We start from the raw sequence: 27,329 nt of genomic DNA on the forward strand, positions 1-27,329 counted from the left end.
TATCCCACCATAGGGAATGGGTCCCAACCAACTAGCTCAAGTACTAGGGATAGATGCTGGTTCTACTGCCAGGGGCCCCTCAGATAGTCCAAGCTTCACCACTGTCTCTGACATATGGAAGCCTAGTTCAGTCACTTGGAGGCTCCACACGTGAATCTAGAGTTCATGATTTCCAGGAGCAGAGACAGGTTCAGCTGTCTCTGTAGATTTCTCCATCACTAAGTCACATAAAAGCATGTAGATTAAAAGATAAGGGTCAATTTAATTTGTAAGAGCTAATAAGAAAGAAGCCTAAGCTATCTGCTTGGCTTTTGTAATTAATTAATGAGTCTCCATGTTGTGATTTGGGAGCCGGTTGGCAGGACAGAGAAGGGCTGGCTACAGTAGCGAACAAAGAAGCCTTGAGAGAGTGAAATCCTGAATAAACGTGTATTTGATGTGAGTGCCATCTGTTGAAGGCTCCAAGAATAAGTGACTCATGGGAAATTGGCAAAGATATTACTCTATTGGGCTATGTTCAAGACAAATGGAAAATGTTTCCTCCGGAGTCTCAATGAGTGCTTGGGAAGTGTTGCGTGCAAATACTATCAGCTGTGGCTTCTGCCTTCTGAATGTTTACAACCTAAGCCTATTCGCATATAGAGACACCCTACAAAGACTAGCTAACCCCTAACTCAGACCCTTATATGGTCGCTGATTGTCTCTTTAGTCTCTGTGAGCCCCTATGAGCTCTGCTTAGTTGATTCTTTGGGCTGGGTCATGTTCTCTGGCCACCTTCAAACTCTCTAGATCCTAATATCTTTTACTCACTTATGTTAGAACCCCTGAATTCCACCTAATGTTTGGATGTAGTATTCTACATCTGCAGCTATCATTTGCTGGATGAAGACTCTCTTATGATGACTATGCTAGGCACCAATCTATGAGTATAGCAGAGTGTTATTAGAAAATATTTCTTTACTTTTTTTTTTTTTGGCCAGTCCTATTTGTTTCTATCCATGTCTCTGGGCTATCCAGCAACTGGTTCCTAGTCATCCAAGCAGAGTTAGGGCTATGTCTATGGCTTGTACCTCAATTTGGAAGAGTCATTGGTTGGCTACTTCCACAAGTTCCACTCCACTGTTACTCCAGCACATCTTGTAGGCAGGATGAATTAACTGTTGGTCAAAGGTTTTGTGGCTAAGTCGATGTCCCAGTCTAAACACTGGAAATCTTATCTGAATACCAAAGATGACTGGTATAGGCTCTACATCCCTCATGTTTTGTTTCTTTTCCCCTCTTTTTCAAAATGCCTTATTATATACATGCATACTTATTCATTAATGCTGTGAGATAAGATAATTATTCATATTGGAAGAAATGAAGAAATGAGTGTAGTAAAATATGAACCCTGGCATATAGTAAGGTGCAGTAATGGACTGCATGGCTGCAAGCATTTAGCAACCATACTGATTGGTCAGTAACCAGGCAAGAAGTATAGGAGGGACAACCAGACAGGAAGTAGAGGCAGGGCAATGAGAACAGGAGTATTCTGGGAAGAAGGAAGCTCTTTCTGCAGTCCTGTCCAGACACTGAAAAATCAGGATGTGACCTGCCCCACTGAAAAAGGTACCAAGCCATGTGGCTAATATAGATAAGGATAATTGGTTACTGTAAGTTATAAGAGCTAATATGAAGCCTGAGCTAATGGGCCAATCAGTCTATAACCAATGTAGACCTCTGTGTGATGGGACATAATGACTATGGGAATTGGACAGACAGAAACCCCAACAATGCAGGCCTGTACATGTTACATATATATATATATATATATATATATATATATATATATATATATACACACACACACACACACAACATAATACATATTTTACTCATCGAACAAACTGAATAGCATTGATTTCTTCTCCTTTCCTTTTTTCTATTCTCTCACCTGAACTGAGACAATAACTGTTAATAATTTGGGTTAATAATTTCATTTATCTTTATGTTTTAACTGTATATAATACACATAAAAGAAGAATGAGAATTTTAATAATTTAAACTCTATTGATTGTGATAAAAGAGCATATAGGTCCCTATGTTTTATTTTTATTATTTTGGCCATTTATTAAATAGTGGGAACAGTCTATAATTATGTTCTCTGTAGATTGTAAGAAAAAGGAAACACACACAAATGAAAAAAACCTATGGGTAACTGAGAAAAGCTGGGAGTGGGAAAGGTGGTCCTTGTCAGGGAGGAGCTTACCAATTTGCTGTCCAGTGGTCAACAGTTAGCTTTTAAAGCATACATATAAGTAACATTATATGGACTCAATAATTTATATTTAGAAATTTATTTGCACATATGCATGAAATAAAAATTAATGAAAGAAGATCCAGTGAATTTGAAAGAGTATGAGAAGTGGTATATAGAAGGTTTTAGAAGGAGGAAAGGGAAGGAAAAAATGTTGTAATTATAAGTTCAAAATAAAAAGAAAAACTACAGAAAGAAAATAAGAAATGGAAACCTGTCATTTCATATTCCAAGTAACATGGACAGAGCCAACTGTCCTGTCTTCCTTACTAAAATGGATGGATTAAAATTATGAGCCTCAACAAATGATTTTCTTTGGTATTTCTTTCGGGCATTGCTCAAAGCCACATAACTAATATGGTAATAAAAAAGAAACAACAACAGCTAGTATCAGAGAAAAGGAAGATCCCACCTAGATGTTGTAGAAGGCTGCTTGTTTGTTCCCAGCCGTTCAACCCTGTAATAATCAACAGAAACCAAATTGTTTGCAATGCTGTTTGGCCAATAGGAAGTGATTGTTGGCTAACTCATTTCTTAAATTAAATCTCCATTAATCTGTGTATTGCCATGAGGCTGTGGCTTACTGGATAATGTTCCAGCGCCTGTCTCCATTGGGGCTACATGGCTTCTCCCTGGCTCCGCCTTTCTTCTTTCAGCATTCAGCTTAGTTTCCCCTACATTCTAGTTCTTTCCTATCAAGTCAAGCCAATTTCTTTATTCGTTAACCAATAAAAGCAACACATAAACAGAACAACCTCCCACAACATCTAGAGACCTACTCAATGTGACTAGAGGTTTGTGAAAGGAAAAGAGAACTTGACTTTATTCAGGGGCAGTTGAGAGTGTTTTATGTGTAGAGGAACAGTGGAGCAGATGACTGAGACTGGAAAAACAAACACACAACCACACAGTAGAATAACCTGCCCTATGATCTGATCACAGAAACTCTTGGTAGTTCGTTTCAGAAACACAGCCTCACCTACGGTTACTTTTGTTGATATGAAATAATTTAGCCAGAGATTGAGAGTGACATTTGTCATATATATTTCTGCTAAAACCCAAGTCATATTTAGACTCTTCTAGTCTATTTCTACAGTGATCTTGAATTAGATAAGACTAAAACATTGAGGTAAATCAAGTGTGGAGCTGGATTTAGTAACTAGAGAGTGTAGATTCTGAATACTATGTGTAGTAAGGATATTTTTTCTGCTTTTCACATTGCTTTCTTGTATTGTTTGATATTTGTTCTTATTGAGATATACATTTTTCTCTGCTACCCTTCTATGCTCTCCCACGGTCTCCATGCTCCCAGTTTACTCAGAAGATCTTGTCTTTGTCTACTTCCCATATAGATAGAATTGGAAATAATGTATATTGTGAGATGGAGAACTAAAGTACCACTAAGAAAGAACTAAGTTGGGGAAATAAGTCCCACTCGGTAAATCAACAAAGACATTTGGATTGACTGAAAACACAATTAATATTGTAGTAAATAATTTGTAGATTAGGTGACAAAATTTTTTGATCAGTGTTTCTAATGTTGATGAGGATAATTAAGCTTATTAATTTTTTGCAATTCATCTTCACAGGAAGTTATACATTTTCAGTGGGAAGAGTGAATGTTCTGGATGGTGGTGAAAAAATGTGAATTTTCTGAGGATCATTTGTGAGAATTTGATGGCTCTGTTACGAGTATCAGTGTTATTAGAGAATTATATGTCTGTACGGGCAGTGGAAATGAATGCAATGAGCCTGAAGTGAATTGTGATGATAGAAAGATCTGGTATAAAATGATTCAAGTCAAGATGAGTTGGCCATTATTGAAACAACAGAGTTACGTTAAAGTACACCAACAATGTGTCTCTTCCTTTGGTTGGTGTATCAGCTTGCTTGGTAATCCTCCTTCTGTACTCAGAATACTGGAAGGACAGTGGGGTTGGAGGGTAAATATGGAGAGATATTCAATTGATTAGGATGTGATTTTTAAAAAATATCCTTGGGACTTCCAAATGAATATAAAGTTAATTAGGTAGTTGTGACTAAGAGGAATGAAAATAAACTTATTCTAAGTTTTTGTTCAGTGATTTTTTAAATAAAACAGTCTCCCCTGTGAACTCTGAGGACACAATGCATTTTTATTGTATTAGCTTTGTGTATGATGTGATGATTTGTTCTCAATGCCCCATGGAACAACATTGACTTTATCCTGCTAGGAATGCCTTGGGAAATTAAGAGAATTTGAAGATGATTTAAAGAATCTGTTTGCCATGAAAGAAAAGATGCTAAATCTCTTCATTTTGGAGTTTCTAGGGGCAACCTGGCTCACAGATAATACTACTTTCCCCCATATATTTAACATAAGTCTCAGAAAATGAGCACATTTCCAGGTGCCTCATGTTTCACAGAAATTGGGTGAGAAAGCAGATTTCCAAATTGGTAATTTGTACAGAGTATTTTCATAAGAAATTAAAATTTTTTAAAGGATTTTATAAAAATTAGCAACGGAAAAGAAGACAGACACCTACGAATGGCAGTCTGAAAAATACATATCTTTTGGGATTGTACTGCATCAGTAACACTCATTGAGAATGCTCTCACTGATCAGACAATGAAGGTAAAAAATGAATAATGATAAGAAAATTTCAATGTATTCAGAGAATATTTTGTAGTGTTAAAGGTTTTCTTAATTAAGACATGATTATGCCACAAATATTACTTATTTATAATATTTTGGAATGAGAAATTGTGTCTTAAGTGGTAGCGCTTGAGTGAAATAAAATTTCTTCAAATTCATCAAATCATGTGACGCTAAGGAAAGCAACTGCCATAGACTTCACTTGTCTCCAAGTGCTTCATGCAACTGTTAAGCAAAATAATTATCATTGCATTATTATTCTGTTAGGTTAAAATTATTAATTCTAAGCTAAATTATACATCATAATAACTGAAGACAGTTGCAATAGTTATATCTGGCCAAATACCATAGGGTGGAATTTTTATGTTACATTTTATCCTGATGTATATTTAGGACTCTATGTGTTTAAAAGTAAAAGTTCTCAAATGTTTTATTTTCTTTTAGATAGAACAGCAGCTCAAAAATCATTCCTTATACTGATATTCAATTCTTAGAAGAAAATGTGTTTTCATTTTAAAGTTATACGAAAGCCAATTTCTGCACATTTTACACATAAAAATGTTCTGATAGTTGCATATAGGCTAGCAGTATTTATACTTTTATTTATTCATTTTATTTTAAATTATTTTTCATATGAAAATTTTTGAAGTTTTTCTGTGACTAAAAATATCAAAAAATCATTTTGTTTATACAATTTTAAAAGAAATATAAAATTTATATTCTAAATGGATACTCACAAAGGAAATATTTTAATGAGAACATTTTTGAAGTTGAAAGATTTCTAAAATCTTTCCCTAAAATCCCTACATATAATCATAGATGGTTGGGAGAATTACAAACATATATATATATATATATATATATATATATATATATATATATATATATTCTCAGTGCCAAAATGTTTTTCCTATAATAGCTAAAGAAATATGAAAATATCTTGGAGGTTATTTCTATATTTCTATTTAATTTTATTTATAAAAAATTAAATTATTGCTTTTAAATTTTCATGTCACAAAATATTTTTTTAAAAGACAGTATCAGGGCTCCATTGTGCTCAAGTTTATAAGCCATTAATATGTTTGATACAAATCTACACATAGATAAAATTTTGTGTAAAATATTATTTATATGAGTCTGCATTTACAAAATTCCTAGTTGGTTTTTCCTTCTTTCCCATCTCTCTTTCTCCATCCTAGTATGTACTCACATACCAAGAAAACCAGTATTATAAATATAATGTGTTTTATACATATTTTTGAAATTAAGGGGATGTTTTAAAAATCATAGCTTATTTGTGTGCTTATGGCAAATTTTACTCCTGCATAATTTGGTCTTCAGAGATAATATTCATTGTGGTAATTCTTAATACTACTGATAATAGTTCATTTTTGAATGCAGCAAGACATATCCGCCCGTTTCTCTTATGTGCTCCTTTGCAAAAAATGAATTGCATATTCTTTGTATATCTGTTTTTATACAGTAGTGCTTAGATTCCTAAAGTATAACTAAAAGAATGGTAGGTTTATTAGTAAGTGTATTTAATTTGAATAAATTGAATTTTATAAAGTTGTATCCCAAAGGTTGTTGCAATTAGTATTTCACAGGTAATATGGGAAAACATCAATTTCTTTACCTTAATGTTCAGTGAGCACTGTGATGTCTTTTAGTTTATACTAATAATACACATGAGGAGATGTGGTGTGTGTTCATTTTCCTGTAGGTATATGCAGAGTACACAGTAGGAATTTCATTCTATGTATTTCCAGATTCCAGCTGACAGTGCTAGCATTATCTGTCACATCAATTACACTTTCCTACTGTATGACAATGCATATTTGTTTATGTATTTGTTCTTTTTATGTTAGAATCTGAGATTTTTTTTTCTAATCCCTTACCCACATCTCTATTATGCAATGTCTAAATATCTTGATTATTTAATCTTTAAACTTCAGTTTAACATCAAATACACTCAACTGATCTTTCTGATTATGCTCTTGGGAGGGGAACCTGCTTTATTCATGTGAGTTTTACATGAGACATGCAGTTCTAAATATGAAAAACACAAACTGCATTTATTAGATTTAAATATATTTCCACAGCTGGATGGTGGTGGCTTATGACTTTAATCCCAGCACTTGGGAGGTAGAGGCAAGCAGATCTCTGTGAGTTCAAGGCCAGCCTGGTCTGCAGAGTCACTTCCAAGACCACCAGGGCAGTTACACAGAAAAACCATGCCTGACCACCACAAAGAAAACAAAAACAAAAAGGTTTTCCACTAAATACACATATTACTTTATGTGTATTAATGGTTCAATTTTTATTATGCAGAAATTCTAATGCATATTAAAGTAGACAGTGACTAACATTTTAAAAGTCCTGGCATAAGAAACATCCATTTGGAATATACTAGTGACTAGGATATCACCAATTTTATAATTTTTGGATTTCTGTATTTATTGATTCTTTCATTTTAGTGATTGTCCGTGTCAGACATGACAGAAGAAAACCACACTCTGGTGACGGAGTTTATCCTCATGGGACTCACAGATCAGCCCACGCTAAAGGCTGCCCTGTTCCTACTGTTCCTCATCATCTACCTTGTCACCATGGTGGGCAATCTCGGACTGATTGCTCTCATTTCGAAGGACCGTCACCTTCACACCCCTATGTACTTATTCCTCAGCAGCTTAGCCTTTGCCGACTCATGCACGTCATCTTCTGTGACCCCCAAAATGCTTATCAACTTTTTATCTACAAATCATGCGATATCCCTTGTTGAGTGCTTTGCTCAGTTTTACTTTATGGGTTCCAGTGCAACTACAGAATGTTTTCTTCTGTCTGTGATGGCCTATGACCGCTATGTAGCCATATGCAAGCCCTTGCTTTATCCAGTGCTGATGTCGAATAGACTCTGTACTCAGTTTATAGCTGTGATATACTTACTTGGTGTTCTGCACCTGGCAATTCATGTGGGTTTGTTACTTCGACTGACTTTCTGCAGATCCAACATTATACAATATTACTATTGTGAAATTTTACAACTTTTCAGCATTTCTTGCATTGATCCTTCAATTAACATGTTCGTGCTTTTAGTATTTTCAATTTCTATACAAGCCTTCACCTTTGTAACCATCATGGTCTCATATGTCCGTGTCCTCTTTGCCATCCTGAGAAAGAAGTCTGAGAAGGGCAGAAGCAAAGCCTTCTCTACCTGCAGTGCCCACCTGCTCTCTGTTTCTTTATTCTATGGAACTCTTTTTCTCATCTATGTTTGCCCTGGGTCTGGACCAGTTGGAGATAAAGAGAAGATGCTTTCTTTATTTTATACAGTAATAATTCCCCTGCTCAATCCATTTGTTTACAGCCTCAGAAACAAAGAGGTTATAGGTGCCTTTAGAAGAGTAGTAAGGAAATACTAATTTATGACATTTCTCCCTCACATTATGTGAAAAATAAGATGACAAAATCAACAGAGAAGAAAAGAGCTCCTATGTACTGACTAGAACTCTGTCCTTCTCCTGGAGGGTCAGTGTCCTCTGCTGGGGACAACTAGCTTTAAATTTTGGGTCAAAAACCCCGGTTTCTTTCATAATGGTCAGTGAAGCTGTGGTAGCACAAATCATAAACACCTTGTCTAGAAATAATATCCTCTATTTTATTTGAGTTTTTAGATTTTCATGTTAATTATTTTCTTTGTCATTTCCAAATTTTCAGATGTGAATTTGTAGTTTTACTAGGACATCCTGAGACACAATTGCTGAGACATAACTCTAATCATCTTTGGCAAATATAATTGGCAGTTTTCAGGAAGGAAAAATTTACTCCTCTTTAATAAGGTTTTTAATCATTTACTACACTAAACAACACTGTTAAAATCATAGCAAAATTATTTCATGAGGGAATGCATTCTTGAGAAGAAATGTACTATTGAATATCAGAAAAAAGAAAATGCAATTGAATTTAAAGATGGTATCAATGGATATAGGAAGAAAAATGGAGTAGCCATAACTTAAAATGTTCAAAATTTGTCATGTCTATATTTAGAGCCCAGGATACCATTTTATCAATGATAGTAAATAATGTTCAATAATTTATAATATTTATAATAATTTATAAAATTTAGTGCAGTGAAAAGCAATTTCATAAAGTTTTGTGGTATTTACATTACTGTTGTTTTCAATTTTAGTAAGAGTTGAAAGTGGAATTTACAAGGTTGTCTGGCACCTAAAATTAAATAAATACAAAGTTGTGCTAATGAATTCTCAACTATAGATAATGATTTCAGGCACACATCAGAGGTAAATTAATTGATAATATACTACACAATTGTATATTTTAGTTTAGATGACTGTTATTTTGTAGACATATGTAATTCATTATTTTTTAAAAATAGTAATTATATTCTTTCAATATATTTATTTATGAAAAATAATCATATCAAAAGAATTAGCTTTAAATTGTTGGACTACTAACAGATATGCCTTGTTCGACTAGTTGGAAGCAGCTTATCTGCATGTCAATGGCAACAACAATACTGAATGTTTTCTATAAAGATGTTAACTGTATGATGCCTGTATTTAATTACTTAACCATAATCAAAATGCACATTATTGGGAAAAAAAGTCAACTTTTGTATCTTGTCCTAAAATAAATACCCTTATTTTCTCTGTGACAAAAGTCCTTTAAAAATATACTACATAACTAAATTCTTTTTAAAATTATTTGTATACAGACATGGTGGTACATTAGTTTAATCCCAGGTTTCAAGAGTCAGAGGCAGGCAGCTCTCCGAATTCAAGGCCAGCCTGGTCCAGAGTAATTTTCTAGGACAACTAGGGCTGTACAGAGGAACCCTGTCTTGAAAAATCAAAAGAAAAGTCATTTGTATGTACATCTAATTTAAAATGTTGTATTATTTTCCTAACATTGCAATCTGTTTCCTAAACTTTCTTTTTATCTATGCTTTAACATATTTTAGTTGGAGTATCAACTTAAAATCTATGTTACCAAATTCCTCTCTCTCTCTGCAGTTTTTGTTTCTCTATGTAGTCCTGACTGTCCTGGAACTCCATCTGTAGACTCCGCTAAGGCATGTGCCACCACCAACCAGTTCAAAAAGTTTTTACCATCCCTGAAATTATACGAATTAACTATGTTTTTAAAAGCACTTGTTACTTTTACAGAATACCCAGGTTCAGTTCTCTACGTCCACTGTACAACTCCCAACATCCTGTCACTCCAGGAGATCACAGATCTTGTTCTGACTCCCATCTGCACCAAGCATGCACATGGTACATATACAATCATGCAGGTAAATACTCAGCACACACACAGCACACATACAATTATGTAGGTAAATACTCATTCACACACAAAAAGTAATTCTTTTTGAAATTTACAGGTATAATTATGTCATAATTCTTTTAACAAAAATAATCAGATACCATATTACTTCAAGAGAAAAGCTTAATTATTCACATGTAATTGTGGCTTGACTTGTAGTTGGGGCTATTATGGCAAATTGTGGGGGTTATCAATGAAAGTTAGATGATAGATTCAAATATTGCTATAGATATCTAGAGTATAGGCACAAGAGATGAAAGGACAGTCAGTGAATTAATTATGCTGTATTGTATTATAAGCAAATTGGATAATCATCTAACATAAATGAACCATTATTCAGGAAGATACTCTGAAAATTGAGAAATAAACATAATTTTAATAATAATAAAATTATTAAAAAATAATGCAATACTATGTCCTTGTGTAGTCTCACACACAATGAATGTGAGAGCGCCCACTGCCTATCTCTTTAACTTTAAATTTAGTCTTTGATAATTTCATAGGCAAGTAATATATTTATATCATTTCCACCCTAACTTTCTCCCCTCCTCCTCCTGTGTCCCTACAAATTTCACTCATTTTTATGAACTTTTATATGATTATAATTACAGCATGTATACACACATACACACACAAAACACACACACACTTGAACCTATTTATTTATTTTTCTTATATATGGGTTTATAGTTGGCCATTTGTGATTGGATAACCTATTAGTGGGCTTAACTTTACAAAAGAATGGTTGTTGAACTTAGTAGCTTCCACCTGCTGAAGAAAGATGTTTCATTGCTGAGGGGTAAGAGTAATACCTATTTGTGATTATACAAATAAGAATTAAGAATACAGTTTGAAATTATATTGCTATAGGAAAGTTGCAATAGTTGGTTCCCACCTAGGACCTCTGATGTCTACTGCCACAGGTTGTGGGCTAAGTTTGCAGTACTGGGCAGAAGTTCCATCCTGAGTGGGCCTTATTTATATTTATTTACACAAACATTGTTTACCCTAAAAATAACACTAATGCTACCTTGCCTCTGTGGGCATCTTCCTGGTTGGACATGGTTTGTACCTTTTAAATTTGGGTAGGATTATTGATCTTTTTTCTCCCCTGGCAACTTGCATGGTACCTTTAGGTTCAGGTCCTGTGTTCATTTGGTCTTAGGTAGGAGTCTTGCAGATCACTTTCATATGGATTCCTTGTATTTAAAGCATGATTTATTTTAGCAATGGGGTCTTATCTTTAAGTTCTGGGATGCAATAAAGGACAATAGCAATAGTGCATATTGTTTGGTGAATCTCTTTGATACCTTCCCCTCAACAACTGAAAGGGAGTTTAAGCCTTAAACTGGATCTTCCATTAGAAAGTCTATGGCTCTTGAAAGAACCATTATGGCCCCATGTAATGTCCATTTAAACTTTCCCCATAGCCTTTTTAAGTACTCAAAGGGTTAGTTATCTCTTCTTTCTCTCTCTCCCTCTGTATTAACCTCATTCTCCTTTCCAAAGTTGTAATTTCTCTCCTTTTTTTTTTATTTCCCCTTCATAGCTCCTGTGTCACATTATCCTCTTTTCTAGAATTTTTCTGTTTTCCCTCTTTCCCCATGGTCTCCCTTTATGTTCCTGGCTTCTGTAGTTATCAGGATAAATACTCAAATATAAAGCCTCTGAGCTAAGATCTGCAAAGAGAGAACATGTTTTGCATTGCCTCACTCACTACAATATTTTCCAATTTCATTACTTTCCCCGCGAGTTTCAGGATCTCGTTGTTCTTCTCAGCTGAGTAGAACTCATTGTGTATGTGTACCATATTGTTATTATCCATTCATCATTTGAAAAAAACATCTAAGTTGTTCTCACTGTATTTGAAGAGTCTCAGTTTCCTTTCAGCCTTTCCACTATGAACTAATTAGTCTTAGCAACAACAGATCCCTTCCATAGACATCATGCATGAAAGCTTGCTTTTCACTAAACTCAAGCAGAATTTACAAACCCTTCCAGCTCAGATTCATGATTCATGGATAATATCTGGAAAGACTACTTTCCTATTCTGCTACACAAAGTGTCCTATTTTACTTTACTATTGAAAGTAAAGATGGCAGCCATCATACACCTCTTCTGATATTCGTCATTCATTTTTCCTCAATTTATCCCCTGGAAATTCTAGTAGACCATTGTTGCATATCTTACACCATCTTCTTCTGATGTGTGATTCACCTCTGTATTCTCTGAATACCATTGTTTAATAAAGAAACTGTCTTAGGGCTGTGCAGGGCAAAATATAGGTAGGCGGGAAAAAACTAAACTGAATGTTGGGAGAAAGAAGGTTGAGTCAGAGAGAAGCCATGTAACCCTACCAGAAACAGATGCTGGAATTTTACCCGCTAAGCCACAGCCTCATGGTGATACACAGATTAAAGGAGATGGATTAATTTAAGATATGAGTTAGCCAGAAATATTATTAAGCTATTGGCCACAGAGTATTGGAGCTAGTATAGTTTCTGTGTGATTATTTCAGTGCTGATCAGCTGGAAACAAACATGTGTTTGTTTCTCTTCTCTCCCAGTATTTTCTACTTCCAAGGAACAGCCTCTAGAATTTTTAGATCAATTAAAGAGACAGAGAAAAACTTATTTTTATTATACATTAATAAAATCGGAAACTTGACAGTGGTGGAAATGAAGGTATTGAGGCAAAGGTTCGAGGATATTTTTCTGTTTGTTTTGAGTACTTTTGTCCCCTGAGATAGGAAGTCCAAGTTGGGGATATAATCAACAAATATGTGAAGTGTATGGCACATTTGGTATTTCTAAGCAGAAATCACTGTGTTAATTAAGTTATAAAAAATAAGTTTTTTACTTGCTTGGTTAAAGTTACCCCAATACGTTTTTTAGTACATTGTGAAAGTTGTTATTTCCGTGACTTTTTTCTCAGTCCATTTTCCATTTGTGTCCCGAAGGCTTCGGATTTTTGCATGTCAATTTTGATTTAAGGGATTCCTGTGTATTGAAATGAAGTGTGCCTCTGTACTCATATGCTCTTTGTGGTTGCTCATTAGTTCTTTTTCATCTGTTGGTTTGTTTTATTTCATTTCAAATTGTCTTTGTTTTATTTTATTTTATTATTAGTCCTTAAATGCTTGTTAGTTTTCTAAGGAAAAAAAACAGAAAAGATGTGGATATGAATGGGAAGAGAGGTAGACAAAAACTGGAAGGAATAGGGGATCATAGTCAAAAAGTATGAAAAAAAATTACTTTCAATAAAATGATGAAATAAAAAGATCAGAAAAACTGGGTAAAAAAAGAGGAATCTCTCTCTAAACCTTATTCCCTGATATTTTATAAACAGGCTGCTGCAGGACACACAGTGGAACTAGTTACGTGGATAATTTGTTGATTATTTCACTATGCCCAGAACAACCTTGACTTCATTCTCCTGAGGATCTCTGGGATGTATACAGGGAATTTTGAAGTGTTTAAAAGAACCATTTTGATATAGGAATAACAATTGCTATGTCTCCTGGTCTGGAATGTCCACACAAATATATTGCTTCTTCCTATACTTTTTGTGTTTCTTCCTGAAAACTAGCAGTGTTCCATTTTCTATTGCTTTAAAGGATTTAGGTGAGAGTGAAAATTTCTTTTGCAGAATTCTGTTATTGCTTTGCAATGTGTCTGCAGATAACAAAGTCAAGATTTAAGTACTAAATAATCTTAAAGAAAATCAGCACCCCAAATATATACTAGTGCAAGTAATTACCCACATAAACACAAGCAATAGACATTTTATTGTTCCTGAAGGTAACAAAATTTTCAGAAAGGAGGGATATAAACTTCCAGTAAGAGAAAGTAAGCTTCAACACTTTCAAATTGTGTGTAAATTTTTCTCTATGAGGCTCAAATATTATTTATTTTTGCTTTTAAATTGAGTAAGTTTTGACTTTAGCATATGTTTGTCTCTGTGTGTTTCTCTCTCTCTCTCTCTCTCTCTCTCTCTCTCTCTCTGTGTGTGTGTGTGTGTGTGTGATAAAAACTTTGATTTCATTTATAATGGGACTATTGGTGGTTAACAAATATAACAATAGGATCCTTATACATCTTGTGTATCAAAGACTAAAATTTATGAAGAGAAAACTTTATACAACAGTATTATTTGCAAGATTCGTACCTGATAATAAGGATATTCTTACTCTAGTAGGTGGAATGTAAGTTTTGAATGTTTTTCTAACTGAAGTACAATCTCATGCTCAAATATTACTTAATTTATATTTAGAATAAGAAAGTTCTCAACTTAAAATCATTTTAAAATTAATGAAAAATAGGCCATGAGCTTGAAAGAGAGCAAGGAGGGGTTTCTGGGAGGAGTTATATGGAGAAAAGAGAATAGGAAAATGCTGTGATTATTTTACAGTCTGCTAAAATAAAGGAAATAATATAAGCATTGTTGGGCTTGTTCATTTAATGGTTCTTTTAGTACGATATACAGGTAAGAATTTTGAAGCTCATTCATTCTTCATGGATTTTTAGTGAAAATAACCTGACATTTCACAATTGGTTACTTATGGAGATTTTTAACTTCTAGAAAGGTAGTGTTTAGTTATATTTTAAAATTGTATAATCCCTGTTTTATACAATTTTTTTCATTATACAATATTTTCATGTTTCTTAAGCATTGTAAATATGATCCTATAATTAAGGAATTTGGCAAGTGTGGAAAAAACACAACAAGGCACATACATCCTTCCAAGAACTTTTTCCTTTTCAAAAATATTAAGCAGAAAATAAAAGCATGTATTAGCAAACCCAGCATTCGGGTGACAGAAGCAGGAGGATCACTGTGTATTCAAGGTTGATTTATTCTACAAAGCAAGTTTCAGGCCATCAAAGACTATATAGTAAGACCTTATATTGAAAAGAAAAAATTAAGAAAACCAAGTTCCTTCAGATACTCTTTATTAGTCATAAATAAAATCTTTATTTCATGGAAATAGTAAATTTTATATTTATACTTATATTATATTTATATTTATAAAGCGACAGAAAATATAGAAATTAATAGAATGTTACATTATTGAAATTACAAAAATCTTCAAATCCGTTTCTATGTTTGAATTGTAAATATAGACAATAACACAATTCTTAAAACCTGTTATACTGAAAACAAATAATCTATATGAAGTGAGTTATTTTGAGGATATACTTTGTGTATAAAAGTAGACACTATATGGACTAAAATATTGTGCTTATATATTTAGGAATATATGTGATATATAAATATAAATAAATAAAAATATAAACAAAAAAGAAAGAGAGTCTGAGGACTAGAGAGAGTAAAAAGAGATACACTGGAGGAATGAAGAGGAAGAAAAAGACATGATGCTAATATATATTTTAACTTAATAATAGATTATGAATTTTTGAAAGTTAACAAATATAGAAAAGAGGTACACACAAATGAACCAAGAAGCTCCCTTTAGGAATACGTCAGTAGCACAAGTCATGATAGTTATGTCATTTCTTTGACTGTTCCTTACTTGTTATTTCATTCCAGTGATTGTCCAGGGCAGACATGACAGTAGGAAACCAGACTCTTGTGACTGAGCTTGTCCTGATAGGGCTCACAGATCAGCCCAGGCTGCAAGTTCCTCTCTTCCTGGTGTTCCTCATCATCTACCTCATCACTGTGGTGGGCAACCTTGGACTGATTGCTCTCATCTGGAAGGACCCTCACCTTCATATTCCCATGTACTTTTTCCTGGGAAGTTTAGCTTTTGCTGATGCATGTGCTTCATCCTCTGTGACCCCCAAGATGCTTGTCAATTTTTTATCTAAGGATCATAAAATATTCTTGGTTGAGTGTTTCACCCAGTTTTATTTCTTTGGATCCAGTGCAACCACAGAATGTTTTCTTCTGTCGGCAATGGCCTATGACAGATATGTGGCTATATGTAATCCTTTGCTTTATCCAGTAATGATGTCAAATAGCCTCTGTATGCAATTTATAAATGTTTCATATGTTGTTGGTTTTCTGCACTCAGCAATTCATGTGAGTTTGTTAGTGAGATTGAATTTCTGCAAATCCAATATCATACATTATTTCTACTGTGAAATTTTGCAACTATTCAAAATTTCCTGCACTGATCCTACAATTAATGTCCTTCTGGTTTTAATATTTTCAGCTTTTATACAAGGTTTTACTTTTATGACTATTATAATTTCATACTTTTATGTTCTTTTTGCTATCTTGAAAACAAAGTCTGAGAAAGGCAGAAGCAAAGCCTTCTCTACCTGCAGTTCCCACCTGCTCTCTGTGTCTTTGTTTTATGGCACTCTCTTCCTCATGTATGTGCGTCCTGGGTCGGGGTCAAGTGAAAATAATGACAAAATGTATTCTTTGTTTTACACAATAATAATTCCCTTTCTAAATCCTTTTATATACAGTCTGAGGAACAAAGAGGTAATAACTGCCTTGAGAAGAAAAATGAAGAAATAAATAGTAGCGAGATAATTTTTAGAGCATTTCTTCCTTCTGAAAAGGGCAGAGCAATCAGTAGAAAGATGGATTAGAATGTGTTCTGCCAGGTCACCAGATTCTCCTGAGCTCCCTGTGAAGGAAATGAGTTTCTCATTACACTTCCCAGTGAACTTTGGCAATGTAACCCACAGTTACAGCATTCACAAACACTACTTGCTTTTGCATCTGAGCATTTAGCTTCTGCAGACTATCTTTCTCTTTTTGGTTTTGCAAGACAGGGTTTCTCTGTGTACCCCTGGCTGTCCTGGAATGCATTCTATAGACTAGGCTTGCCTCAAACTCACAGAGATCTGCCTACCTCTGCCTCCCTGAGTGCTTGTAAAGATGGGCACTGTCTGGCTTAAGTACTCTTAGGGAATTCCAAATTGATAAGGAATAATTGGAAATACTACTTAGAAACAGTACAAAATTATTAAGAAAAGATAATTTCAGTTGAGGCAAGAACATGGTTGAATCATCTCACCCCACTCTCCTTGACCAAAAAGTCAGTGTGGCTTTTTACATTTTTGACATGTGCAGAGTGGTGAAAATGAGTCTCCATCTCTTGGTAGAGTATATTCCCTAAGAAATTTAGAATTTCAGGACAAACATTTAAGAAATAATAAAGAGTTCAGAACAATGTTGGGGGATTTTAGGAAGATAATTGAAAATTGGAATAAGTTTAAAATGATAAAGTATTAAAACAAATCATTGCTCATGCTTCTAACTCATATATTTTTATTAATATTTCAAGTTTTGAGGTATTCAGGAATTTATAATATTAGAATGTTTTGGTATAGTAAAAGAAATGTCAAAAATTGGTCTTGTGGTCACCATTTCCACTGTTACAATAATTGATTGGAAGGTAAGGAAAGTATATCAGTTATGTGAAATTTACTAGGAAGATAAGAATGAAAATCTATAGCAATAAATTCTCCCTCAATTCTCAAACTGGTTAAGAATTTATTCTCACAATTTTTTACTTTATATTTATTACATAGAATTGGATGAATCAACAATGAAGAATATAGTTATATTCCTCATTCAATGTGGCTCCTTTGCAAACATTTGCAAAAGAAAATGATCATAAAAAAGGAGAACTAAAGTTTCATAGTTGATGAAAAAATAAGTTCTTTGTGAATAAATAAAAAGCAATTTAGGAATTGTTGATTCAATAATTCCAAGAAGTTTCCCATATTTTTGGCTAAATATTTAGGTGTGAAAAATAGCATCTATTACAAATCTCTTGATAAAATACATTTTCAGAGTAGTATGATTTCTTTATTATAGCCTTCAGAGTCTCTATTTTAAGTTTCCAAATAGCAAAAGAACAAAATTTCTTCTAAAAATATTGTCTATGATAATATTTGGTTTTATTGTCGTTTATTTTGATCTGTACTTGTAGGAAACTTTTACAATATTATATAGCCTATGAGATTTATTTTACAAATATTAAAGTAAACATTTCCTTTAGAAGTTTATCTTTATTCTTAGCTAAATCATTTTTTCTACCTTTTACTTTTGATCCTTTAAAAGTATTGGCCTAAATACTTTAAATTATTTATAAACTCATGAATAAATTTATTTCTTCAAGTGTATTTTATATATTTGTATAATCTTGTCTCTATAGTCACACATTTTACATGTTAATTTTGCAAGGCTTATTTGTAATAAAGTTCCCTCCCTCACATTAGACTGCCTTTGATGGAAAACGCTAACAGTTTCTTCAAATTGAAGGAAGTGACATTAGATGCTTATAACCTCAACACAAAACAGCCATTATTGCAAGACAAGAAGGAATTCACCTGAGATGACTGCTGAATGGAAATGTTCATGAGTATTGTTCTACTGACTAATTGTAGTCTTTGACTTTATAGCCTATATTTTATGAAATACAGCTTTACTAACAAATGGAAGCAAATCAAACAGTCTTGCAAATGCAAGATAGATATCTGAAGAAAATATGTATTAGAACTTAACTTTTTCCATTTCAGATCTCTGATGCGATGAGGAATGATGTTAAGAAAAAATTAAAAATCTTTCATCAACTATACCATTGTTTCTCTAAGAGAAAAAAAACTTTGCATGAGCCCCAACAACAGCACAATTCATAAATAGTCTGGACTCTGAATGAAGCTGTTCAACAATGACTTCATTGGTTTTGCTTGTCATGATTAATGTGTACTTTTAAGAACAATTACTTCTTCTACTTTTTGACTTTATAATATAATTATAATAATATAATTACATCATTGCTCCCTTTCATTTCTTCCCTTCAAAGTCTTCCATATACACCATTTTCCTCTCTTTCAAATCTATGGCCCCTTTTAAATTGTTTCTGTATATATAGTCCCAAGTACATAAGCACAACCTGCTCTGTCTGCATAATGCTACTTCAGTGTGTGCTCTTAGGGATGACTGTTGTTGGGTAACCAGTAAATGCCTGCTTCCCCGGGGAAGACAACTTCTCCCACTTGCGTTAGTTGTCTGTAGTTCTACTTAGTTCAGTACCAAGACTTGTCCCACGGCAACTTTGCAATCACTGCCACAATTACCTCAGGCTCACTACTTATTTGAATTTGAAAAAACAATTTTGGGTTGTTGTGATTCAGAGTTGGCACTGTGACATTATTCCACATGGGATCAAACTCCATAGTTTAAGCAGCTGGCATTTAGTTCTCTAGCCGTAAGTCATATTTTGGTTAACCTTCACAAAACCATCCTAGTCAAAGCCTTCAGAGGATGGAATATCATCTGTACAGTTTGTCTAAACTTGTCAATATTGCCATCTCTGAGGAGAAACAATAGCATAAAGTGGAATTTTTGGAATTAAAATTCTAAACCTTACTGCATTGGATATTTATTAGTATAAAGTGTGTGATGCCCTGAGGGACCAATTTGGACTTCTTGTAGGCGTCCAAACCCACAGTGCCCAGTAGAGCAGCCTCACTTGGTCCTCCAGAGAACCCTCAGCTTTTGGGAATTTCTGTTCTCTTAGCCCTTTACTCTCTGTAAAAATCACACAGTGATGCAATTGGTAGGTTCTTTATTGAAAGGAAATTCATGTAACTAAAGTTGGCTTTAGAAATGGGCTTGGGAAATGAAACTTTTAAATGTGTCACCAGGGGAAGAATTTCTATCTATGGTGCTGCCTTCCAGTTCCACTGTGTTCTGCTTTGGAAAGCACAGTGCTCCCAAAGATAATAGAACTGTCTTTTGAGATATGGTTAGAAAAGAGTTCTATAACATGCACTGTACCTTCCCTAGAGAACTAAAAATGCTGCTTCTTTTATAATAATTTTATATTTGACTTTGAATACCTACACACCTTGGTATATATGAAGGTAGCTGCAACAACAAAATATACATATATGTATGTATATGAATTTCATGACTGAATATGAATAATCAAAGTATGTTAAATTGTTTTCTTAAATGATACTTTTAATTTTTAAACTAACTATTGACTTTTAAATTTTCATGGATTAGAGTGTTAATTTAAAATTCAGTTTAAAGATCCATGTAATGATTGCTGTATAAGCAGTGATTCTGATGACTTCCAGTACAAAGATGAACTGTTTTCTGTTTAGTCACATATTCTGACTAAGTCTTTAAAGGTGAGTAATGAAAGTGTTCACTCCCTTATGTAATATTTTATCTCCAAAAATTTCTTAAGGTAATATGTAAAACTTTATATTATATGTGAATAAATATATAACAGAGAAGATGTACGGAATATGTTTCATGGAGTATTATTTTTATATATTCTTGTTCACATACAGAGAGATAAATATAGGAAACATGCAAAAAATTATTCTCACTAAGTTTTCTTACATTTATGATTTAATTATGTCCCATATGCTGACCTATTTGAGAATTTGAATTTTTTCTATGATTGAACATCTATAGAAGGAGAAGTATGAATTTACCTAAAATTTACTAATTTTGGTACCATGTTTATCATCAGTATATAGGAGTCGGTCTAATAAATTTTATTCTGTTAAAACAAAACAATAGAAAAAAATATTGGTGAAGTGAGTGGGTGTTTTAATAAATGTTCAAGTTGAAATATTATAAGATTTCTAGGAAAATGTTTTTTTACTTCATTAAATTATAATGAAAATCAGCATATAACAAAGGAAGAAATCTTAGACAATGACTATATGTGTATTTATGCATGTCACACAAACAGAATGAGGGAAATTTTAATATTTATGTTTTACAAATATATATTCTATAGGAAAATAAATTTTCACTTGTATAAAACAAAAACAAGCAGTACCTCTGTAGTAAGATATAGGACTCTTTGTGTATATTCTAAGAGTGGTATTGCTGGTTCTTGAGGTAGATCTATTTTCGTTTTATGAGGAAGCATCATACATAATTCCATAATTTCTATAGTGGCAGTACTAGTTTGCAGTCCCAGCAGCAATGAATAAGCACTCCTCTCTTCTGAAGTACGGTCAGTCTATGCTGTTACTTGTTTAATTAATTTTAGCTATTTTGACTGTAGTAAGATAAAAATCTCAAGTTAGTATTGATTTTCATTTTCCTCATAACTAAGAACTTTAAACACTTTAAAAAGTGTTTTTAGGCCATTTGTGTTCCTTTTGAGAACTCTGTTTAGTTCCAGGACATGTTTTTAAAAATTAAGCTATTGCTTTTCTTTATTTTTAGTTCATTTGTTTGTTTTGTTGTTTATTTGTTTTTTTTCGAGACAGTGTTACTCTGTGTAGCTTTGGTGCTTTCTGTTTAGTTTTTGTAAGTTCCTTTGTATACAATAGAGTCATGTGATGGTGACCTTCATTAAAAATTTCAGTATTAGCTGTGGCAAATAAACACCAAGGCTAAGACAAACATTAATCCCAAGTCTTTGAAACTTGCAGCTTCTTCTAATTTTCAGACTTCTATTACATCCTGTCTATTCTTTGTCTTCCCTTTCCACAGCTATCCCTCTATACCTTTATTGTACACTTATTTTTCTTCATTTCATTCTTTCTCCTACCAAAATGGTCTTTTCTAGTCTTTCTATAATTTCCTTTTCTCTCCAGCCACTGTCTATCCCTTGTAAAGCTCTTCTTACTGTAAGTCTTGAATCACTGAACAAATGTTAATTCTGTTCCATACCTTCTACAATATTCCACATCATTTCTCATTGTTCATACTATTTCCTCTCTGCATGGCTCTTTACTTCTCATTAATACCATTGTTCTTTTATATAAGTCCTGTGGTATGCAGTAAGGTGCTTTCACCTAAGCCATTATAAATTTCTTAATTTTCAACACTTGGAAATCTCTAGTCACTCCTTCAACCAGATCATTTATTTTGGCCTCTGCCACCGGGCAGAAAGGGATTCAGGCAGTCACATATAATCCCACAAACTACGCTAACGTCTCCTGTTTGCTTTGTGACAACAGCAGAGCAGAGCACCTAAATTCTCAAGCTACATTCTAAAAGACCTTCTAGACAGTTACCAAAGTATTTTATTTCTATTTTATTAAACATCCAATTTATGACTTAAAACAATGCATAGTATGGGCTCTATATTATGAATCATTTCCATTTTATCTGCTTGTCCTCATAATATCTTCCAATGTCCATTTACACATACTGGTTAACTTCAATTGCATTTAAAAATCATCCGTAGAAGATGTAAACAATAGAGAAATGTTTATAAATTACTGAATATCTGTAGTTATATCTCTCAATATATTTTTTCTTTGGAGGTAACATGGCTTAGTATGAAAAAATTTGATTAAGGGGAACTTGATAGGGGCAATATGGCCTTTGTCTGTCCTGGCCACCCTTAGGCCTGTAATCAAACTGGGAAGGATTGCCTAGTCATATTCTGAGAACAAAATCTAGCCAGCACTATGGTCAATGCAGTGCAAAGTCAGCTTTCAAAGGCCATAAAGGGAATCAGGCATTTTATAAATTTATTCTATTTTATTTATTTAATTTTTTTTCATTTACTTTACAACCTGCCTGCAGTTCTCCCAATTTATTTTTGAATATATGTTCACAGACAGCTCTGATATAAAATCTGCTTTGGAAGCTTCTGTACAGAATAAGGAGCTCCCTATACTATTGAATCTCTTTCCCCTCCCAGAACCCCACTTTGTTGTTACTATATGATTAACTAAAATTAATTTTGAGATACTTCCTCCTGCCATTATCAATTATGTATTTATTTCATCGAGGAAATAAATGCTAATTGACTGGAATCATAAAATTTAGCATACTTTATAATTAATAATTTCTGCAATAATTTACAATAAATTTAATAATTTATAATCTTTGCAATGGCAGTAAGTCTATGATGCAGGCACTGAATTTTCCTACCCAACCAATGGATCTTCCACAAATTTCATAAATTTTTAGAAGTATCATGGTATTGTTAAATCTTTTTAAAAAATCACATGTTAAAATTTATATTAATGAATTGAAATTATTTCTTAAATTTTAGGAATAATTTCCATTTATTATATTGAAACTGAACAAAATTTAAAGGCCATTCTGACAAATATTTGGCTGTATTTCAAATCCATTAGAAAAATTTACTTAACAAGTCTTTAGTGAATACTATTTGAAATTTGCTGCCTTTTTGCAGGGACATCCAGTGAGGACATGGGAACAGGGAATGCAACATTGCTGACACAGTTTGTTCTCACAGGACTCACTCATCTACCACAGTGGAAAATCCCCCTCTTCCTGCTGTTCCTGGTGATCTATCTCATCACCATTGTGGGGAACCTTGGTCTGATTGCTCTCATCTGGAATGACCCTGGCCTTCATATCCCCATGTATTTATTTCTTGGGAGTTTAGCCCTTGTGGATACTTGGTTATCATCCACCGTGACACCAAAAATGCTTCTCACCTTCATAGCTAAGAGCAAACTGATCTCTCTTTCTGAATGCATGATACAGTTTTTTTCATTTGTAATGTGTGCAACCATGGAATGTTTTCTTTTGGCAGCAATGGCCTATGATCGTTATGCAGCCATATGCAAGCCTTTACTCTACCCAGTGATCATGACAAACAGACTGTGTGTACGTCTGCTGGTCTTGACCTTTGTAACTGGAATCCTTCATGCTTCAGTTCATGAAGGCATGTTATTCAGATTAACCTTCTGTAATTCTAACATAATACATCACTTTTACTGTGATGTTATGCCACTGCTAAAGATTTCCTGTACTGACCCTTCTCTTAATTACCTAATTGTTTTTATTTTTTCTGGGTCAATACAAGTATTTACTATTTCAACTATTTTAGGCTCTTACACACTTGTTCTGTGTACAGTCTTAAAAAAGAAATCTGCCAGAGGCCTAAAGAAAGCCTTTTCCACCTGTGGGGCCCATCTCTTATCTGTGTCTTTATACTATGGCTCTCTTCTCTTCATGTATCTGCTTCCTGCATCTCAAAAAGGGCAGGATGAAGACATGATGGACTCTGTATTCTATACTGTCATAATCCCTGTGATGAATCCAATTATCTACAGTCTGAGAAACAAGCAAATCAAAGATTCACTGTCAAAATTCTTAAAGAGAAATGTTTAGGTTCCATGTTACTATCTGTTGTCTATTTATCAAAATATCACAAACTTGTCTTAATATAGTTGTATTTTGTTCATAGTCTAAAGTATTTTCTAATTGCACCTGTTCTAGTATTTTAATGAATTAATCTGTAAAGGTATATTTCTCTCTAATATATTTTGTGTATTTTCAATCATGCAAAGACATAATCAAGTATTATATTATGATAAAATAAATGTAACAACACATCAAACTGGTTTTCATGTTCTTCATTGTGACTTCAGCTGATATAGGAGAGTAGGCCCTTGAAAAAATACTTCAATGTGATTTGTTTTTCAGGTTGGAAGCTCATATCACATTTATCTGGGCTGAAATAGAGTTTTGTATTTCAATAACAGACAGGAGTGTCTAGCATATGACTAGGAACTTGAAATATTAATAATATAGTAAGAATCTTATTTATTACTAGTATGTTACTAATTTATTAACTTGGCTATTTAAAATGATTCATTGATTTTCTTTCTTTGTGAACATTTACACACATTTTTTTTCATTCTACTTTTTAAATTATTGTCAAAATTATCTTCTTCTTTATAAAAGGAAGAAAAATCATTACAATTTAGGAATAAATCAACAATCACTGTGTACTAGGTAGTTTTATTTTTCAAAAGAAATCAGAGACACTTAGAAAGAGAAAGGCTCATTTGCAGGATTTCTACTATCTGGTTGGCCTTTGGGGACATTTTCCTGACTGATGATTGATGTGGAAGTATCCAACTCATATGACAATGCTTCCCACACAAAGATGATTAAGGGCTATATAAGAAAGTAAAATGAGATGCTATGGAAAGGAGGAGTATTAGCAGTACCCTCCATGGTCTTGGCTTCAGTACCTGCCTTTGCTTCACTTGACGATGAACTATAACCTGTACTTTGAAATAAATAATTTCCTTCACAAACTTCTTTTGATCATGGAATTGATCACTGGAAAGAGAATGGCAGCTCAGACACATAGGGATAAAAATCAGCTTGGATCATGCCCTATTAACACAGATTGCTGCCGAACACGTATTCAAGAGTGACTTTAATGACTATCATTGATTTATTTTATTTGCTGATTGACTCTCTTAAAAGAGTCTTTAAATGTTTAATAGGAAACAAAAGTCAAAAAAAAGCTTGTGAAAGCACAACCTAACTTGCTCTACTTTTATAGTTTCTAATCCAGCAATGTTAATAAAGTTGGTTTGGAACCACACTTAGAAAATTACTGCTCAAAAATAATGTTTTTCAAAAAATCTATATAAAATAAATATGTGCAAGTCAAAGTAAAGTTTCCACATATTTTCATTAATTATTTAAATTGGAATAGGAGAATATTAAGATTTATATCATCTGCTTTTACTTTCCCATGCTTGGTGAGTTAGATCAGTATTCAATGTAGCATCTATGTCAAAGTATTTGAAGCAGGTGTTTGCTAACTTTCTGGGTATGGTGTTGACAGTGACAATAGTTAGCTAGATCCAAGGTATTATTTAAGTATAGCTAGCATGAGGAGTTTATATTAATTATAAAAATATTATTTATCAAATGAATCAATTTTGGTCTATAGTTTTTATAATTTATGTATAAGACATCCATTTGCTTGAAATATATTGTCTTTACTTTATTTTTAATGTTTATTATGTGTGAGATTTATTTGAAGACACTAATTTGCAATTATATAATTATATTTATCTTTTTATCAAAGAAAAGAGAATTATATCAAATATAAAATGAGTGCTGCATGGTTACAAATTTGAATATGAACTTCATATAAAAATTAACTTATAAGATTCATATTTCCTATGCACTTCATAGATACAAGCAAAGCCCATGCTTAACTCAAAGTCTAGATAGGATTATATCCAATGGTATTACATAGTCTGAATATGAAGGCCTGGAATTGGGAAGGGAAGGCCAATAAGTCAAATGAGGTACTCAGTTGACATAATGATGTCTCTATATATTTTGAGGTATAATAAATTATTTATTCCAACAATTCAAATATGCAACACACTTAACAAAGAAATCCCCTGACAGATTCATCTAGAAATTATGGTTTACTTATTACTCTAGGTCCTATTCAAGTGGACAAAGAAAATTGCCTGTTCTTCCTACACACTCTTAACTCCTACTTTCTGAGGACTTCACATTTTTGGGACAGACCCCATTTCCTCTAGTTCTGCCACAGACCATCTCAATGTTTCTTGCTGGCTCTCTCCCGTCTTCTCAGTATTTCTTCCTAGCCTTCTCCAGTACACTACCTACTTACTTGCCAAAATACATCCTAAAAGGGCAGTGCAGCCACCACATTTTGATGTAGGTGGGTCTTCTGTCTATGTGTTACTTTCATTGGTCAAATAAAGAGACTTCCTTGGCCTTTGATAGGACAGCAGCTTAGATATGCGAAGTAGACTGAACAGAATGCTGGGAAGAAGGCAATGAGGCAGACGCCATAGCTCTCCTCTCCAAGATGGATGCAGGTTAGGATCTTTCCCAGTAAGCCACCACCTCGTAGTGCTACAGAGATTACTAAATATGGGTTAAAGCAAGATGTGAGAATTAGCCAATAAGAGGCTGGAACTAATGAATACAATTTGTGTGTTGTTATTTTGGGTGTTAAGCTAGCCATGTGGGACAAAAAGCAGGCCTGTTTGCCTCACCACTACAACATTTGCCCAGGGTACATGAAGGACAACCCAAAGAAAAGAACACCCACCCAACAAAGGCAAAAAACAGTTATTAACATGAAGAAATGTCCCAAACATCATATCAGAGTCTTATATCCCAGAATAAAAATACAAATGTCAATAGATTAGACAATATGCCTCCACCAGAACCAAGTAACCATATTACAGTAAGCCCTAAGAAAGGCACTATAGCTGAAAGACTTCACAATTCAAACTATTAATATGCTCAATGACCTTAATGAAGATATGAGTAAATCCCTGTATACACAAAGAAACA

At 33.5% G+C, this 27,329-nt stretch overlaps 3 protein-coding genes across 3 annotated transcripts; all 3 read left to right on the forward strand.

Annotated features, from left to right (window-relative positions):
* The first annotated feature begins 7,426 nt into the window (after window positions 1–7,426).
* Window positions 7,427–8,353, forward strand: LOC121465358 (olfactory receptor 5AC1-like). The gene has a single exon (XM_041678595.1). It carries the CDS (start codon window positions 7,427–7,429, stop codon window positions 8,351–8,353), a length of 927 nt encoding a protein of 308 aa, XP_041534529.1.
* Window positions 8,354–15,845: 7,492 nt separating this feature from the next.
* LOC121465351 (olfactory receptor 5AC1-like) lies at window positions 15,846–16,769 on the forward strand. The gene has a single exon (XM_041678586.1). It carries the CDS (start codon window positions 15,846–15,848, stop codon window positions 16,767–16,769), a length of 924 nt encoding a protein of 307 aa, XP_041534520.1.
* Window positions 16,770–23,417: 6,648 nt separating this feature from the next.
* LOC121465375 (olfactory receptor 187-like) lies at window positions 23,418–24,347 on the forward strand. The gene has a single exon (XM_041678613.1). It carries the CDS (start codon window positions 23,418–23,420, stop codon window positions 24,345–24,347), a length of 930 nt encoding a protein of 309 aa, XP_041534547.1.
* Window positions 24,348–27,329: the final 2,982 nt, after the last annotated feature.

This window comes from Microtus oregoni, unplaced genomic scaffold, assembly GCF_018167655.1.
Source record: "Microtus oregoni isolate MIOR12 unplaced genomic scaffold, Mior012 000030F_ref0000283, whole genome shotgun sequence".
NCBI classification, from domain to species: Eukaryota; Metazoa; Chordata; class Mammalia; order Rodentia; family Cricetidae; genus Microtus; species Microtus oregoni.